Source organism: Tetrao urogallus, assembly GCF_951394365.1.
Source record: "Tetrao urogallus genome assembly, chromosome: 16".
In the NCBI taxonomy this organism is placed as follows: domain Eukaryota; kingdom Metazoa; phylum Chordata; class Aves; order Galliformes; family Phasianidae; genus Tetrao; species Tetrao urogallus.
This window is the reverse complement of record NC_136829.1, coordinates 3,717,456-3,731,989: the sequence shown is the minus strand read 5'-3', so window position 1 is coordinate 3,731,989 and position 14,534 is coordinate 3,717,456. Positions and strand designations below refer to the sequence as shown.

The 14,534-nt window shown below is 42.5% G+C and overlaps 1 protein-coding gene across 1 annotated transcript in view; it reads right to left on the bottom strand.

The window, feature by feature from the left end:
* Nucleotides 1–14,534, bottom strand: part of PTPRT (protein tyrosine phosphatase receptor type T) — a gene marked incomplete at both ends in the record, with an annotated part of 415,989 nt that overhangs the window by 82,696 nt on the left and 318,759 nt on the right. Inside the window, one exon of the mRNA XM_079543413.1 lies at nt 556–829. Within this exon, the coding sequence (XP_079399539.1) occupies nt 556–829 (274 nt within the window). The remainder of the gene's footprint in view (nt 1–555; nt 830–14,534) is intronic.

Sequence of the window (14,534 nt, the reverse complement as noted above, 5' to 3'; positions counted from 1 at the left end):
TTACAAAATAACTATATGTTAAAAATAAAGTCTACGATACCCAAAAGGAGTAAGAAAAACAGGCACAAAGTTCCCTTTACTGTAAAACTTACATTTTGTTCAAGGTGAAAATCTCAACAATAACTGCTAAACTACGGCATGACCAAAAGGAGGCTACAAAGTAATCCAATTTAATAGCTTTTGGTAGTTCTCATCTCATCTCTCCTCTAAAATCACTGTGAACAGACGACTGCAAGGATGTAGCAGCTACATCTTAAAAGGACAACAGCCTCTACTCTGACATTAATGCAAGGAAAAGGATCATAAACAATCCACTTCATACATCGTGTGCCAACATATGCCCTTTCCATCACTTGGCACTCCTACAGGCTTTCCATTGCATCTGCAGAGAAAGTTGAGTGAAGGACAAGCAGTGGCATGTATAACTTCCCTCAAATTTCTGCAAGAAAGTGATAATCCCCAATTAAACTGGCATCTGATGGAGAAGGAAGGAGAAAGACAGGGAGGCTGGAGGTTGTCATGTGTACAGATACAGACAATATTCTCTGCACTTACGCCGTTTGCCTTGCTAAGAGCCTGAAAGTATATGCTGTAGCTTTTCAGGGGAGAAAGAGGAGCATTCCAGTAGCCATTGTAGGTCTTGTTGTCGCCCACGGTGAAGGGCTGTGTGACGGGCAGGTTGACGGGCTTCAGCTCGGCTGCAAAGTAGTGAGGTGAGTCAAGGCTGGAGGCGTTCTTGTAGCTCACTGGGATGGAGAAGCATTCAATGATGTCTGCAGCTCTGCGAGCTTTCTGCAGCTTCTCCTCCTTGACAACCAGTTGATAGACACTGGGAGGAGAGGGGAGAGAGGAAGGTAAGACTAGAGTCCTAAGATCCTTAAACATAAAGAGGTTTCCAACAGCGAAAGAACAAAGCAAAGTAACAAAAACACTGTTACATTAGGGTGAGACAGCAAAACAGCTCTTGGCACATCAATGATTGGCTATGGCTGCTGTAAGCTGCTTTGAAGGTAAAGTGCTGGTTCATTTGCTCTATTCCTTTAGCAGGATTACACCTTTGGGAAAGTCAGAACAGAGCTCAGTCATGCCATGCTTTGGGTAACGAAGTACCTACTGCAAGATCCAATCAGTAACAGATTTTTAATGTACTGAATATTCCCTCCATTCCAGCCACCAAGGTGAAACATGAAGACTTTGCTTGGCCAAGGGATGATTTTAGTAGAAGGGAGCATCCACAGAAAGCAATGCTATCGGCTCTGTTTTGGACAGTTTCAAGGTGCAGGAACCAGTTCAGATGACCAAAAAAGATTCCCATAACTTTTAAGAGTGCTCCTAGTTTTGGCCCTGCCTCACATCTCTTTTTGTGATACATCCCGGAATGAAAAAGTTTTTGGCCATGATTCCTGCTGGCAAGTCTCCTCCTACCTTGCATCACTTAAAGGCTGACTTACAGAGCAGCATATGTGGGTAGGTGGCTTCATCTCTCTCCCAATTCACTTTTGTTTCAGGAATCAACTCTGGATACTCTTTCGAGCTCCATGAAATCTTAATCTTTTTCGATTCATGCTAAGCCTTTGCCTTGTATGATATGTAATAGCAACCTTGTCATTTCTAGCTTGCTATTTCCAGGCTCAAGGAGGTTGCATTCAAATGCACACTGTGTTGTTTTTTTCTTTTCCAAAGACAGTTAACAAAGCCCTTTAGTTCAACGCTGCTACAGCCGTGGCAGGTTTAGTGCCTGCTTAACACCGCTCACCCCTTTGACAAAGAGAGATAGCGCTGCAGTCATTTCACTTTTTGTCAGGATATTCACAGCGCTGCCCCCACCTGCCTGTGTCAGGCTGCTCCTTTTGTTTACTTGGACAGGGGAGATCGATTAGAAGACCGGAGGCAGCCAGCAGCAGATCCGCGTCCCTACTTTTGCAGGCTCATTTCTGCAGAAAGGCTGCTCTGGAAATTATCTCGCATAGCAATGGTTCATCAGCGCTTCTGCGGGGAGCAAAGTTCTGGCACCTTCCACAGGCAGGAGGCAAAACAAAACCTAGTTCATGTTTCGGAATGCATTACTACTTCAGGGCTGCAGGTACTTGGCGTGCTCAGTGCGGAGAGAGAAGCAATCAGCACAGCAGGGCAGCTCCCACTGCCAGGCCCAAAGGCAAATCATCGTTACCAATATGACCGATGGATGAACTGCTTGCTATTAAGACTGTCCTTATGCAGGATGGTATTCACATTTGCTAATGGAGCAGGAGCACCCAGACATATGGACACAGCCTTCAATGATGTCCCCGCAGCACTTTGGAAGACTCTCCTCAATCCTACTGTTCATTGGAGGTTTTCATAGAATATTTTAATCTTCTCTAGTATTTCTTTGCTGATTTCTAAGACAATAAACACATTTCCCAGCAACAAGGACTCACCATTGAGGATGTAGTGGTAGCTTTAAGCAGAAGTGTGCTTAACTTCAACCTCAAGCTCAGCTCAGCTGTAGAGTTGCAGTTTGCCTTCTGGGACACTGCTCACTAACAGACTATATGCAGAGTCTTATTCTGACCCTTGAGGTTGCCAATAATAATCCACATTGCTGACAAAAATAAAAGGAAGCTTTTGTTTGCTGACAGAAGTACTCCAAATTGTGATGGACATTTCTATGGGCATTTCCATTTGCTTTCTAACCAAAAAATTGTTTGTTTCCTGCTGCATATAATCCTACATGCCTGTTTCTGCTGGTTTTAGAAAATGTTTCCTTTATATACACACACAAATCATTACATACACACACATATATCTAATTCTCCTTTCAGTCCATAGGGGCCACAGGTTCGCTCTTCTTCTCTCCCATACTTGCTGTGTTGAAAGGACAACCTCATTCTCTTCATTATGTCACATGCAAGCAGAGAGCCCACAGACCTGTCTGGTTTAGAAGGGGAAGTTACCAGGGACATTAATGGCCAGGTAATTAAACTGCTTCTGTAATCAGAGAACTTAGTTACCTTTGAAAACATGCTCAGTTTCTCCCTTGGCTGCTCTCACACCCACTGCATTACCATATGCACTCATGTTCATCACGAGCAACACCTCTGATGCATATAGAACCTTGTAACAGATACGCTTTTGCTTGCAATCTTTTACATTACAGCTTTCTGCCTTGGCCATTAATGCATACTTCTTCCTACCCTGGGGATAGCTCTTCCGTTTTACAACCTGAAATTTTAACTTATTTTTTATGTTTATTCTTTTGGAATCTTTTCAGATGTCTCTGGAAGCACAATGGCTCCTTCACGAGCATTCAGCTGAAATTTAATAGATGTCCCACTTGTGTGCAAGTTAAAACACCACTGATCTATTCAAATACTGTCACCTTTTCCTTTGAAACAAGTATTTGAGCCAGCATTGCTGTCATTATTCCCTTTGTCTAAAAAAACTACTCCCTGGCGAAACACAGAATGAGTTACGGATGGCATTACTTTGAGTTCTTCCCTTTGTGCCCTGGCTCTCACCAACTGACACAGTGCTGGCACCTCTTTCTGCTGTACCTGCTCAACTCAGTGACCTTCATCATTCAGCCTCACTCTTTCCTTAGGCTCTCTGTTATTGCCTAGTGGTCAAGTGGCCGCTCTCACAGGTGTCGACCAAGTGGCCAAGAGAGCAGCCGCTCTCAAGGATCACTCTGGACTGAAGATTATCACTCTGGGAAATTGTTTTCCTGCCAAATCATTACTCTGGATCTCATTTTTTGATTCGGATATTTTGATCTGGTCCCTCCAGAAATGCCAGATTTACACAGTTCACCCCTAACTAAAAAGAGGCTCACAATCTCATTTTCTTATTTCCTCTTCCTTGATGTATTTTTCTTTTCCAGGTTACTTTTCCTCTTAGAACCGCAGAAACGTTTGAGTTAGAAAGGATCTTTAAAGGCAATGAAAAGAGACACCCACAGCTCCATCAGTGCTCAGATCCCCAGTGCCCTGACCTCTCTGGGCAACCTGTGCCACTGCCTCACTGCCTTTAGTGTAAAAAGCTTCTTCCTTATATCCAACCTGCATCTCTCCTCTTTTAGCTTGAAACTATTTCTCCTTGTCCTATCCCAGCAGACCCCGAAAACAGTCTTTCCCTTCCTTCATATAGTTCCCCTTCAAACATTGAAAGGCCATTGAAAGGTCTCCCTGAAAGAGTTTTGAATGTCTTATTTTTACTTAGGAGCAGAGTTTTCCTGAACTGCCTTCAGGACATTCTCAGGCATCAGCTTCTCTGCTCTAAATAACAAGGTGCTATGAGGCACATCAAGAGCTTCCACCTCTGCTTCCATCAGCATCACAGCTCCCTCCTGCTTGCCCTTCCACTGGCAGTGGAAAGCCAGTGATCCTGCAACCAAATGAAATCCATGTGGGAATTCTGGATAGCAAGCATGCAATTACTCACCACAATTATGGCCATGTTGTCTGCATTACTACAGAAATTCTCAAAAGAGTAAAAGTAATTCCAGTTTTCTCAAGAAGTGATAACATTCCACGATGCATTGTGACCCCTAAGATTGCAGTCAGGCACTCGCTCAAAATAAACTCTGTGAGCATGACCTGCCCTTTTGGCCTGCAGAGGCATCCAGCTGCAGCCACACTTCTGTTGGGATGTGAAGCAGAGTCAACCATTTTGCAGCTTGTTAAGACCAACAGTTTTGCAATACACAGCATTGTGATTATAAGCAGGGAAAGAAAGGAGTGCTTTCCCAAAAAGAAGAGCTAAATGCAAGGAAGAAAAGAGGCAATGGAAATACAGAGGAGGTATCCAAGCTATTCTATTAGCTCTTATTCTGGCTACCAGGTAGGCAGTAAAGCAGATCTCCTGGGGCTCTCCTCCTCTCACGCTTCAAAGCTATCGCTTCCAGCCAGTATCAGCCAACACTGCTTTCATAGCAGGAATCAATACATTGCTTGAAAATGCCCAGCTGGATAAAAGGAAGTTTCAGTGTCATACATTGAAATTATATTAAAAGAGACAGCAAAAGCAGAACATTGAATCTACCAATTCCATATAACAACCCCTGTGCCAATAAACTGGAAGACGACACAGTAAAACTAACTACTTCCTTTCAATGTTTAATATCCAGCCACATTTGCAAACACTGCAATCAAATCCACACATCTGCATGCAGCAGGGGAATAGAAGCAGGGGTCTTGCCTTTCTTGTGCTACTCCAAACCACCTCACCGCAAACCAGCAACTGCTTTATCCCCATGAATGGCAATGGAGGACTGGTTTCCACACATCCACAGCTCTGCTCTCGAGAAAGAGCTCTCCAGGGATTCTCAATCTGGTACTGATCAGATGCCTGACTTCCTCCAAGGCTGGGAAACTCCCTGCTCTGTGGCACAGCCGTATACTCTTATTAGAAAAGGAGGCCAAACCTGGCTTCCCTGAGAAATCTCACAGGTTTTATATAGATAAAACCACATTACTTTAATAGAAGCATTTTAAAGTTTTTGACAGCTCCATTCTAAATCACTGATAAAAGCAGCAGCCATAATGGCCGCCACAGCACAAATGTTGTCTGCAGAGGAAGAAAATGTGCTCTTATCATCATCTACAAGGTAATCTCTTCAATTATGAATTCTCTATTCAGTGTGGAAGCACAAGTGTGATAATCAACGTTCCAAATCACAGCCCTGTCTCTGAGCTACTGAGACATCTCTGAGCTCTGGCAGACTTCTCTTTCCCTGCTCTTGATTTCTTTTTATGCTGCTCGAGGATGGGCTGAGGAAGTAATTGTCCAGAATCTAGCTGTGTGTTTAGTCCAGACTCCAGTTTTGGATGCATGATGTCTATGAACGTGGGAGGAAATGTCAGAGCTTTCCATAACGTATTCCACATCTGGTCTGTGCACTTTGGTGTGCTGACACGGCACTTCCCATCCAGGAGCATCTCCACTATATCCCTGATGATGACAGAGTATGCCATTGATACACTTTCTTCTTAACCCTACAGTGATCTCCTCACTTGACTTATTAAAGCTTAAAAGAAACAACGCTCCAGCATTCAGTTCAGTATCCCCTTTGGACCATTTTAATACTACATTTTCTTAAACGTACCACATTAAGATCTAATATTTTTTCATTTGATTTTAATATTTAACACACAAATATATTATCAGCTGTGCACTATTTCCAATAATATTTTCACCGTGGGAATAAATTTTCACCAGTGGCAATTAGTACAGCCCGATGTTGCAGTGCATTTTTACCAGATTATTTTCAGCAAGTTTTGTAACTCACCCCACAGAGAACAGGAACTTCTCATTTCTGGTTCAAAGGAGTACAATATTTTCAGGCAAACCGTCTGACAGGCAGCAGGAATTAAGATACCACAAAAGGGTCTTTGTGGTTTCCTTCCTAATAGTTGTCTTAATTCAAGGATGAAAGACAAGAAGGGCAAACAAAGTATGAAGATGCAAGGCTTTTCCATCCTGACACTGTCATCTTAGACTGAGGGCACGCAGCAGCCAACATGAGCTATGCATTGCATTTCCCCCGTTGCATCTCTTCTGTAGAATCAGCAGATGCAGCACTTCTGAAAAGGTTATCCAAACACATGCAAATCAAACCCAAATACTGTCTGACCGATCTGTGAGAGTTAATGCTGCACAGAGGCAACCAAAAGGCATCAAGTGCACACAGTCAGGGGCAAAGGTGTAACACTTTGAAGGGCTAACAACCAATTCTTCTTTCCTCTTAACCACACTGACAAAGTTTTAAAGAAGTGTTCTCTTAAGACCGCAAATCTCCTCAGAAAGCTGATTCACAGCCTCAGCAGGCAGAGGGTATGAATGCCCCAGGCATGGCACAACACAGAAATCAGACTACGCATACTTACACCAGCACCTTCCACCATCATTTCACTTGTGACTCCATTAAACTGGCTTAAAACAATTTAAACACATTTGTCAATATACCTCCACATGAACAGGAAAACTCGGGGCCTTTATTTTGCCAGCACGGAGCCCTCTCCTGCCATAATGCAGTGGGATGGCTTAGATGTGGTGCATGATAGTCAAACTTCAGCATTCAGAGAATCATAGAATGGTCTGGGTTGGAACAGACCTTTAAGATCATCTAGTTCCAATCCCCTGCTATAGGCAAGGATACCTCCCTCTAGACCAGATTCAGATTAGCTACTGTGTCTGCAATGCTTACTTTCTGGGCAAGTTGGTTTTGGTGACGCAAACTGAGCCAGAAGAATGGCATCAACATCTTTAGTTTTGATTTCCCAAAGGTGTCTTATAGAAACCCTGAATTCTGCCACACATGCAATAAGAAACAAAATGGTACCACTCACAACAAGTAATTGCATGGCAGCCCCAGACAGAAGACAAAGATTCTGTGCAAACTGGGTGTTCTGTGAGCCAGAAACACTTCACTATCCAGGCACATGTTTTCTCCTAAAGGGAAATCCGATGAAATACAATCACAGAATCATCACAGAATGGCCTGGGTTGAAAAGGGCCACAATGATTATCCAGTTTCAACCCCTGCAGGGTTGCCAACCAGCAGACCAGGCTGCCCAGAGCCACATCCAGCCTGGCCTTGAACGCCTCCAGGGATGGGGCATCCACAGCCTCCTTGGGCAACCTGTTCCAGTGCATCACCACCCTCTGGTAGAAGAATGATAGAAGCTAGAAGTACCATATAGAAATCCATCAGGTCTCCACAGAGCTCACTCAAAAATTTAAATAACAACAAAAAAGTGGGATTAAATACTAAATAGTAATTACAGTGTGAACTTGCACAGAAGGATTTTGTAATAAATTCAATCAAAACCCACTTACTCTCAAAAAGATTTATAAGAACACAAGTGATTTGCTAATAAAATGTACAGGAATAAAATGTGTAACAGTCAGAGAGCAGTGACACTGTGGAAGCTCCATCCCGAGCCATGCTCTGGGCAACCTGTGCCAGTGGAAGGCAATCCTGCCCATGGGAAGGGGCTGCAACGGGACGTGTTTGGAGGTCTCATTCAACCCAAGCCATTCTGTGATCCTACAAAGCCAAACATGGAGGCTCGTTGTTCTGAGCGTACAACGCACCTACAGCCCCGTGTTACTTTGGTGCAATGCTGAACATTCCCTCAGTAGTTTCTCCTTGTGACTATAATAAAATGCTCAGGTGCCAATACATTCCTGAGAATTGAGTCATCTACTTCATACACTCCAAAATTTCACCCTTAACATCTCCTATGCACTTTTAATCAGAAGCTCTGAAACTAATCTACGAACGATAATGAACTGGGTTTCACAGCCACCTAAGATGTACGTACAGGGACCCAATACACCGTTCTGCAATTTTCTCTCTATTTGGGGTCTGATTCTAAAGCCATTACAATCAATTAAAGATTGCTACTATCTCCATACAGCTCCACGTAGGATGCAATATGCTGAAGTTAAGGTCAGCTTTCAATAAACATTTTTATGGAAAAGAATATGAAATAAAGATTTTCTGCAATGTCATCTTCTGCAATATGCTTGGCTATTTCAAAGATTCCAAAACTAGCCCATTATGAATATTGGGCTGCAATTCCATCAATACAATCGTTAAAAGAAATCAGCTTCTTCACATCTGCAAGAAAGCATTCACACAAATAATGCTTACAAAAGTGATGCTACTTGAGGAAATAGTTTCTCATATTGCAAAGCTATTACACCAGATCTTTCATTTTGAAGTTATTTTTGTGTGCTCTTTAAACACTCATTTAAATTAAACAACTCTTCGGCTACATTTGCTCTAGTTGAAAATATCAAAATTCAGCCAAATTTGTTAAAAAAAAAAAAAAAGAAGATTTTAACTACTGCCGTTGCTATGAAAAAATCCTGCTGAGATAGAGCCAGCAGTAATGCAACCCATTTCATCAAGAAGGCTGATAACAGTCTCTCCATATTTTATTCCATTTTGACACTCACCCCCTACCACAGCCTTTCTACCTTGAAATTCATGAAACAAAATGTAGCGATTTCACACTTGGCTAACACTATTTGGAGCCACTGTTTTCATATGGGCTCATATGGGTTTCATATTATTTATCACTAGAACATCAAGCTTTGTTAAATTTCTACAGCGAGTGGAGTGGGCACTAGAAAAAGGTAAGAAAATGTAAAGACTGATCCTATCCCTGTTGGACTAAAATTCCAACTATAGTTCATCTTTCCCTGTAGCTGGACTAATGGACTAAACTAATAACCCCAGCAGTGCCAGTAAACTCCAAACAGAAATGTGTTACACGTACAAAACACACACAGTTGTCACGAGGACAACTGTACTGACAGTCAGTGTCTAACGACCAAAGGAAGGACTGTTCTTAAAAGCCCAAAAGCTCTGGCCTTTGGCCCATACTTAAAAAAGATTGCTTTCTTTCCATGCTCAGACCACCAGAACACTGCATCTATTTACCTGTACTAGGGCTGCTCCGAAAGTAATGCCTCCTACTTTATGACGTTGGCCCACAACACCAGAGGCAGATGTTGGTGCGATGGCAGAGGATGAACCTTCCCATCAATAGCCTGTTCCATTATGTTGCCATGTGACACACGGCAGCAGAGGGGCAGTTTGACACTATAACATCGGACACTGAATTCTGTATGAAGCAAAGGGGTGGAATTGAATTCCTCCATACAGAAAAAAAGTCACCCACTGACATTCACAGATGCTTGCTGAACAGTGATGGAGATCAAGCAGTGGATGTGAGCACAGTGAGTGGTGCATTTCAGCAGTGGTGACAGCGACAGTGCGTTACCTCTGCTGATGCAGATGGTTACAAGCAGGATCTTGCTCCCTGGCAAAAAGGCACAGCTAATAGTGGTGACTACACTGAAAAGTAGTGGTTTGTAGCTGAGAATGTGCTCCATTAAATAGTGTCATTGTGCTCTTTGTATCGGTTGCAGTTTCCATGGAAATAAATAGGAGGCATTACCTTTAGATTGACCCATGTCTATTTACACATGTGTGTATATATATATATATATATATATATATATATGTATATATATATATACATACATGCATCATTTCTTTAAATGCCTAAAGTTCCTCCTGTTTAATCTTATTGGGAAAAAACACATGGTAAAAATAATATAGAACTAGAGGGCATTTCAAAGCTCTGTGTTCCATTATCTCAGCCATCTCCATAAGGCTGACCTGGCTTGCAACACAGATTAGACACAATAGCTGCTGCTCCCCCGTGGAATAGGCCCAGTCCCTATCTCTCCAGCTCAATGTTATTTTGTGTTGGCAGATTAAAGATAATGAGTGCAGACAGATAGGGCTTTCGCTGCAACAGGAGCTAATGTTTGTGGCTTTGGAGGTGTTTTTTCCCTCCTGAACCACCTGCCATCTGTTTGATCTAGAGGAAAAAAAAAGCCACCACAACCCTTTTGTGCTGATGTCGCTTAGCGTTAAACAGGCATCGCTGACTGAGGTCTCCGTGATCGCTGGTTTGTCTTGAGACCAGAAGAAAGTAAGTTTCAAGGACAAGAAGAGCCAAAGCAGTTGTTTAGCTACCTACAGGACCAGGAGAGAGTGTGGCAGGCCCTTCCCTGCGTCTTCTGCCATGCCCTCCATAAAGCAGAGCCTTGCACAAGGCTGTGTGTATCTGCATCTGTTTTCAATGAATTTGGGTATTTCCAATGGCTCCCCTGAAATTAAGAGTTTCCATACAGAAACAATCTAGTTTTTTCTCCATTTTACAGACCAATAGCTACTGGACTACACAGGGAAAATCCATACATAAGAATGTAAAATCTTTTCTTAACAACAGAACAATAGAATTGATTTATTTACGTAACTAAAAGGCTAATGAAAGCAAGACAAACAGGGGAACTTGCTCTAATGTCAGCAGAAGAGTCATTATTAAATAAGGCCGCTGTGCTCACGTCACAGTCTACTCACTGTTATTTTATCCACGGACAATAGAAAACATGAGCTCTCTTGGGAGATGGTAACACAGATTTCCACCTTCTAAAAGCTACTGGCCAGATTCTTTCTGCCTGTTCTGGGCATACTGCGCTTTTCAGGAGGTGCAAAACGCTGATGCTTCTGACAGCAGGAAGAAGTGGCACCTTCAGCTCTGGAATACAAGTAAGCTGTGGGTGGGAAAACAAGAAAATGGAAATCCCAAGGATAAGAGCTGGCAGCTGGTCTGTCATCACTTGTAAACACCTTCAGAGATCCCCAACAGAGTGGGAATGGGGCAGATTTATCCAACAGGAGGCTGTACCTGATAAAGACATACTTCACCATTCACTCCCTTCAAAGCTATGCACCTTTTTGATGCGAGATAAAACTGAAACACAGGGTGAATCCTCTGGGAGGAATAAAAAAAACCCTCAACCTGCATCAACATCAGCTCCTGCAATTAGTTTTGAATCACGCAAGGTGGATACTGAGGAAAGTCAGCATCTTCTGTTCTACTGTTTGACCTTTCCAGTGAAATACTGTTCTCCACCTCTCTCCTCACCTTCCCCTTTTGCACCATGACTACTTTTAATTAAACCAGTCCAATTTCCCCTTCCTTCTGCACCGTAAGCAAGTCTCTCACCATCTCCTAGCTCTGCCTTTTGCTTTGGAAAAGCGCTGTGCTAGGAGAACTGAAATTATAGGGAGGCAGAACAGCACCATGGCTGGAGAGGTTTACTCTTCTGAATTGTCTGGCTGCATTTATGATAATCCCTTCATTCCATCTGCAGCCCACGCGCTGGTGCAGCAGCCCCCTTTTCTAGTTCAAGAAATTATGCATTCATTATGGAGGAAATTAACACCTCAAAGCAAACTATAATTAGGAATTCTTCAATTCGGTTTATGCTTTTTCAATTAGGCCCTCTATAATTTTAATCACGGGAGCATTAACATGTTTCCGGAATTTATATACCTGTAGTATAATTAAATCCTGAAATGCCTTAGTCTGCAACAGCAAAGCAGAGCTTACTCATCTTCCCTTTTATTGCAGTTTTGTGTTATTGTAGACACATTGAGGGGCACCTGCTAGCACAAACACTGCCTGCCACATGTAGGAAGGCATCCATTTACCCTCTGAATATCTCAGCCCTGCTGCTGCTGGAGGAATGCTGGCTGGATAGGGCTCATACACTGCTTCCGAGGGGTGATGTTTGCCAGGGACTATTGCCCAGATTCATCCCATCTGATTGTAAGTACCAAAAAGAGCTGCTTCAATTAAGCAAACCTTCCTCCATGGCCCATGAAGGGAACCAAGCTGCTGCCTGTGGGCAAGCTCCCACCTGGGGCAGCTCATCCCACCTCAAGGTGTGATCCAGGGGCTGCTGCATGCAAAAGGAGGCTTGGTGGTACATCGCAACAAACGCAATTTCTACTTTTTAAAATATTTTATGCAGTTTGCAATTATCCTTTTATTCTGGGATAACACAGAAGGGGAATACTGACTCTGGGTGCTCCGATGCAAATTAAGAAACATCTTGGGAAAAAGAAGTGCTCACACTGGAAATGGGGGCATTTCCCCCTGTTCCCTCGTTGTCTTACCAGCTGACAGCTTGATGTGAGAAAATGGCCATCAATTTGTGATTCTTGGCTTAAAGTTCAGACTTCATTAACCTTTTGATTGCTGGAATTTAACCTGACAGTTCATGTGGACAGCATGAAAGATTTATGCAAAAACATTCACTCCCTGACTCTTAATATCCTCAGGCCTTCAGAAAGCTCACTGAAAAATGTTAGTAAAAGCTTCACTGTGCAGCTAATAAAACGCTACTTGACACAAAAGAATTGTCTCTATGTGTAATTTGATTGTTAAAATATTATAATTAAAATATATGCAAATTTTATGGCTTTCCTCTCCCATTCCCAGCTGCTGCCAGACTCTCCACAGAACGGCTTAGCAAGACACAGCAGGTCATGCAGGCTCAGAGAGCAGGCATGTTTCTGATGGCTGATAAATGGGTAACGGCAGCTTGGTGACATTTTAAGGGACAGTCCTCTCAGATGTTGCAGTAAGAGAACTTATTTCCAGTACCAGATGAGACAACTGACCCAAAATGCCACTTATCCTCACTTTTTAGGGCCAGGATCTGACTCTTCAGGGGAACTAAAAAACCTTGAAACATCTATTCAACTGATCATGTCACGCTATATAAAAATCAAAATATTCCTTCCTGATACTTACAGCTGTCACCTTGTTTCCTGACTCAACCCTGCATCTCCATTGCACTTGATACAGCAGGCACAGCGTTTGTAAGATCCAGAACAACTCAAAGTGTCACTGAAGTCATTCTGCATGTCCCATGACCACCATGCAATGACCCAGCAGATCGGGACGCATATGCTCAGCTGTGCTGTGCCCTGCTCAGTTCACCAGGGGTAGAACACACTGCTGAGGTCAACCTGCAAATATTTAAGGCAAAACTCTGCTCCTTTTAGGTATAATAACCATCATAGCAGTCTGTACAGCTGCCATTCTTCCCAACCTTTCATGCAAATTCTCATTCTCTTGGGCGCAATCACACACCACTGAAGAAAGAGCAGCTCTAGTTTACCTTTGAGAGAAGAGGAACTCTGCTCATTTACCTTCAAACTCTTGCCTAGATGAAAGACAGAACGCCATGCAGGAGAAACCCAGCTTGAATGATTTCAGAACAATATCCCTGAGGTATGTTACGGGAGATGTTAATTAATACAGATAATTAGGCTTGTACTATCAGAAGCCTAGATTGATAATCTCATTCCTCATTAGATACTACAAAATTAAAAGATCTAATGTGATGACTGTTTGCCCTGTGTTCAATCAACTGCGTCATGTGATGCATACACTGGAATAAGAGTTTAGTAAAAGCAGGCTGGGATTTTTACTTTCCAGGTATTTACAACACGCCTATCAATGCAACTGAACTCTCAGAATTACCAAGGGCATAATAATTTGTCAGGCTCCCCACAGCTTTAAACATGAGAACCTTTTTTATTGCTTTGCTGATCCCCGACTCCAGTCTTTATTTTCAAGCACAAGGTATTCTGCGCAGGAGTTTTAAGAATAAGAAATCGCCACCCATTCCTGGCATTAATGAATTTATTATAAGCATAAATGCCTGAGGCAAACTCATGTGGTAACACTCAAAAGTAGCAAAACAACAAGCTGAACAGCATCAACACAGACACTGAGATGTAAACACCAAAGCCCCTATCTGCAAAACAAACAAAAACCAAACAGATTCTGCAAATTTATACCTCCTCTTTTGTAGATCTCATTCCTCCCCCACCACACAATCAAGGTTATTCAGTTTGCAAATGATTCCTTTGTATGGATGTGAAGAACTAGTGTGCTTCCAAAAATACTACTACTACTAATACTACTAATAATAATCAAGATGCCAGCCAGAGGGATTTAGTTAAATTCTATACAAATAAATGGTAGCTGAAATGACAAGAAAAGAAAGAATGACATGAAGATGAACATTATAGCCTATGAATTCAGACACTCAGCATTTCTACTTGGTTGCACTGAAGTGGAAGGCAAGTGTTAAGCAGTGAAAGT